Source organism: Geospiza fortis, unplaced genomic scaffold (genome assembly GCF_000277835.1).
Source record: "Geospiza fortis unplaced genomic scaffold, GeoFor_1.0 scaffold1363, whole genome shotgun sequence".
Classification (NCBI taxonomy): Eukaryota; Metazoa; Chordata; class Aves; order Passeriformes; family Thraupidae; genus Geospiza; species Geospiza fortis.
The window spans coordinates 93962-98554 of NW_005054758.1; the positions used below are offsets into that span (position 1 = coordinate 93962).

The 4593-nt window shown below is 61.3% G+C and overlaps 1 protein-coding gene across 1 annotated transcript in view; it reads right to left on the bottom strand.

Moving 5' to 3' along the window:
* Positions 1–4593, bottom strand: part of MAP11 (microtubule associated protein 11) — a gene marked incomplete at its 5' end in the record, with an annotated part of 8639 nt that overhangs the window by 2385 nt on the left and 1661 nt on the right. Inside the window, 5 exons of the mRNA XM_031065399.1 lie at positions 1130–1345; positions 2011–2164; positions 2722–2804; positions 3410–3557; positions 4383–4503. Of these exons, the coding sequence (XP_030921259.1) occupies positions 1130–1345; positions 2011–2164; positions 2722–2804; positions 3410–3557; positions 4383–4503 (722 nt within the window). The remainder of the gene's footprint in view (positions 1–1129; positions 1346–2010; positions 2165–2721; positions 2805–3409; positions 3558–4382; positions 4504–4593) is intronic.

The window sequence follows — 4593 nt, forward strand, 5'->3', positions numbered from 1 at the left end:
ACTGGGACACACTGGGACACGCTGGGACACACTGGGACACACTGGGACACCCTGGGACACGCTGGGACACACTGGGACACACTGCCGGTTACTGGGACACACTGCCGGTTACTGGGACACACTGGGACACAGTGGGAGGGACTGAGAGCAACTGGGAGCAACTGGGACACGCTGGGAGGGACTGGGACACGCTGGGACACGCTGGGACACACTGCGAGTTACTGGGACACACTGGGACATACTGGGAGGGACTGGGACACACTGGGACACGCTGGGACACACTGGGACACACTGCGAGTTACTGGGACACACTGGGACATACTGGGAGGGACTGGGACACACTGGGACACGCTGGGACACACTGGGACACACTGCGAGTTACTGGGACACACTGGGACACACTGGGAGGGACTGGGACACACTGGGACACACTGCGAGTTACTGGGACACACTGGGACACACTGGGAGGGACTGGGAGGGACTGGGACACACTGGGACACGCTGGGACACGCTGGGACACACTGCGAGTTACTGGGACACACTGGGACACACTGGGACACGCTGGGACACGCTGGGACACACTGGGAGGGACTGAGAGCAACTGGGAGCAACTGGGACACGCTGGGACACACTGGGACACACTGGGAGGGACTGGGACACACTGGGACACACTGCAAGTTACTGGGACACACTGGGAGGGAGCTTTGCGGGAGCTTTGGGGCACTGGGAGGGACTGGGATGGGGGTTTGGGGGGTACTTGGGGCACTGGGAGGGACTGGGAGTTACTGGGAGAGGCATTTGGGGAAACTGGGAGGGACTGGAAGGGAGTTTTTGGGGCACTGGGAGTTACCGGCACTGACTAGCAGGGAGTTTTGGCAGCACTGGGATGGACTGGGAGGCACTGGGAGTTACTGGGATGGGGTTTTGGGGACACTGGGTGGCACTGGGAGGTGACAATGGTGGCACTGGTGACACTGGGAGCACTGGGAATGAATTGGAACGGGGATACTGGGCATACTGGGAACACTGGGAATGGGATAACGATGGGGATAATGGGGACAGGGGTGGCACTGGTGGCACTGAGGGTGACACAGGTGACACCGGGGGTGGCACAGGGGGTGGCACTGACCTCGAAGAGCCCGGCCCGCAGCGCCTGGAAGGCCACACGGAAGGTTCGGGCGCTGCCCTTGCGCGAGTAGCCCAGGTTGGTCAGCGGCGTGTGGCAAACCACGGAGTCCAGGGAGCCGCGGGATTTTCCTGCAATTCCAGAAGGTTCCGGGAAATTCAGGAAAATTCCAGAAGTCTTGGGGCGTTTGGGGAATTTTGGGGGATTTTTTTGGGTTTTTTGGGGGATTTTTTAGAGCATTTTTTGGGAGTTTTTCGACTTTTTTTTTTGGAGCGTTTTTGGGGCTTTTGGGTTCCCCAGCAATGTCCCCAAACTCCCAATGTCCCAAATGCCCCCAAATGTCCCCAATGTCCCAAATGTCCCCAATGTCCCCAATGTCCCCGATGTCCCCAAATCGCCCCAATGTCCCCAATGTCCCCCCAATGTCCCCTCAATGCCCCCGATGTCCCCAATATCCCAAATGTCCCCAATCCCCCCAACACCCCCAATGTCCCCAGTGTCCCCAATCCTCTCAATGTCCCCAACATCCCTCGATGTCCCCAAGTGTCCCCAACATCCTCAATCCCCTCAATGTCCCCAGTGTCCCCAAGTGTCTCCAATGTCCCCACCAGCGGCCTCAGGTGTCCAGACCAGCCGGACGGCCAGCAAGTCCTGCAGGTCCCCACTGTCCCGTGGCATCACGGGACAACCCCAGAGAAGACCCAGAGAGCTCTGGGGATGTGGTGGCACTGGGACAATGAGGTGGTGGCACATGGAGAGGTGGCTCTGGGCCACCAGGAGGGTCTGGAGAGCTTGGGGACATCGTGGGGAGATCAGGGACATGGTGGTGGCATCACGGGACAACCCCAGAGAAGACCCAGAGAGCTCTGGGGATGTGGTGGCACTGGGACAATGAGGTGGTGGCACATGGAGAGGTGGCTCTGGGCCACCAGGAGGGTCTGGAGAGCTTGGGGACATCGTGGGGAGATCAGGGACATGGTGGTGGCATCACGGGACAACCCCAGAGAAGACCCAGAGAGCTCTGGGGATGTGGTGGCACTGGGACAATGAGGGGACATTGATGGGACAGGAGGTGGTGGCACATGGAGGGGCCACCAGGAGGGTCTGGAGAGCTTGGGGACATCGTGGGGAGATCAGGGACATGGTGGTGGCATCACGGGACAACCCCAGAGAAGACCCAGAGAGCTCTGGGGATGTGGTGGCACTGGGACAATGAGGTGGTGGCACATGGAGAGGTGGCTCTGGGCCACCAGGAGGGTCTGGAGAGCTTGGGGACATCATGGGGACATGGAGGGGGCATCACGGGGACACCTCTGAAGGAGCCCCAGAGAGCTCTGGGGATGTGGTGGCACTGGGACATTGATGGGACAGGAGGTGGTGGCACATGGAGGGGCAGGAGGGTCTGGGGGGCTTGGGGACATCATGGGGACACGGTGGTGGCATCGTGGGAAAGTCCAGAAAGGAGCCAAAGAACGTTCTGAGGATGGAACGACGCGGGGACAATGAGGTGACAATGAGGTGACAACGAGGTGGTGGCACCACGGGAGGTTCTGGTGGCCTTGGGGACACCGAGGTGACACCGAGGTGACACTCACCGGTAGTGGGTGACGATGCTGTTGGTGAACGGCAGCTTCGGCGTTGACCACCGGACCACGGCCACCAGCGGCACCTCCAGGCCCTGCATGGGGACGTGGCTGTCACCGCGGTGTCACCTCCCCATCCCCAACGTCCCCAAGGCCACCAGGGACAACGGGGATTGTCACCAAGCCCGGGGACAGCGCGGTCAAGGGGGGTTGGTGGCATCTTGGGGGGCTTGGATGGGGTTGGTGGCCCTCGATCATTGTCCCCAAGACCTCCCAGTGTCCCCAGCCCCCCAAATACCAACAGGGATTGTCCCCAATCCCAACCTGGGGACACGTTTGGTGCCACCAAAGAGGGACAAAGCCCCTTGGCCCAGGGACATTGGTGGCCTTGGCTGGCTGTCCCCAAGTGTCCCCAACCCCCCAGATACCCCCAAGAACTGTCCCCAAACTCAACTTGGGGACACTTTTGGTGCCACCAGGACAGGAGGGATCCCCTTGGCCCAGCCTGGTGGCCCTGGCTGGCTGTCCCCAAGTGTCCCCAGGTGTCCCCAACCCCCCAAACACCAACAGAGATTGTCCCCAACCCCAACGTGGGGACACTTTTGGTGCCACCAGGACAGGAGGGATCCCCTTGGCCCAGCCTGGTGGCCCTGGCTGCCTGTCCCCAGGTGTCCCCAGGTGTCCCCAGGTGTCCCCTCACCTCCTTGGCGTCGCGGGGCGGCCGCTCGGGCGCCTGCAGCTGGAACAGGAAGTTCTGCTCCTCCAGGGCGCTCAGGGGACACGGCCACCCCGAGTGGCACCCGGGGACGCGGCAGAACGCGCCCACGGGCACCTCCCCGGAGTGGTGGCTGCCAGGGGACACCGGTGACACTCAGGGGACATCGGGGGACGTGTCACATCCCCAGGGTCCTCACGGTGTCCCCACATTGTCCCCAAGGTCCTTATGGTGTCCCCACATTGTCCCCAAAGTTCCCTCCCGTTCCCAAGGTTCTCATGGTCCTCACGTTGTCCCCAAGGTCTCCACGTTGTCCCCAAGGCCACAGCATGGTCCCCAAGGTCTCCAGATTGTCCCCAAGGTCCTCATGGCATCCCCAAGATCACAGCATTGTCCCCAAGGTCCTCATGGTGTCCCCATGCTCCCCACATTGTCGCCAAGGTAACAGCATTGTCCCCAAGGTCTCCACAGTGTCCCCAAGGTCACAGCATTGTCCCCAAGGTCCCCATGGTGTCCCCAAGGTCTTCACGGCATCCCCAAGATCACAGCATTGTCTCCAAGGTCTCCACAGTGTCCCCAAGGTCTCCACAGTGTCCCCAAGGCCACAGCATTGTCCCCAAGGTCCCCATGGTGTCCCCAAGGTTGTCATGGCATCCCCAAGATCGCCACATTGTCCCCAGGATCGGCACATTGTCCCCAAGATCTCTACATTGTCCCCAACGTTGTCACGGCATCCCCAAGGTCACAGCATTGTCCCCAAGGTCCTCATGGTGTCCCCAAGGTCTCCACATTGTCCCCAAGGCCACAGGGGACACATCACATCCCCAAGGTCCTCACGGTGTCCCCAAGGTCCCCTCCCATTCCCAAACTGTCCCCACACTGTCCCCACGGTTCCCACACTGTCCCTGAGGTCTCCCCAAAGTGTCCCCAGCTGTCCCCAGGGTGTCCCCAGGCTCACCAGACGTCGTCCACGAGCAGCACGGAGCCGTCGGGCATCACGGGCAGGTAACTGGCGTTGAAATTGGGCAGCACCTGCACGTCCCACAGGGACAGCTCCTCCTGGGACGAGCCGTTCAGCACTGGGGACAACGGGGACATTGGGGACATTGGGGACATCCAGGGCATTGGGGACATTGGGGACATCGGGGACATTGGGGACATCGGGGACA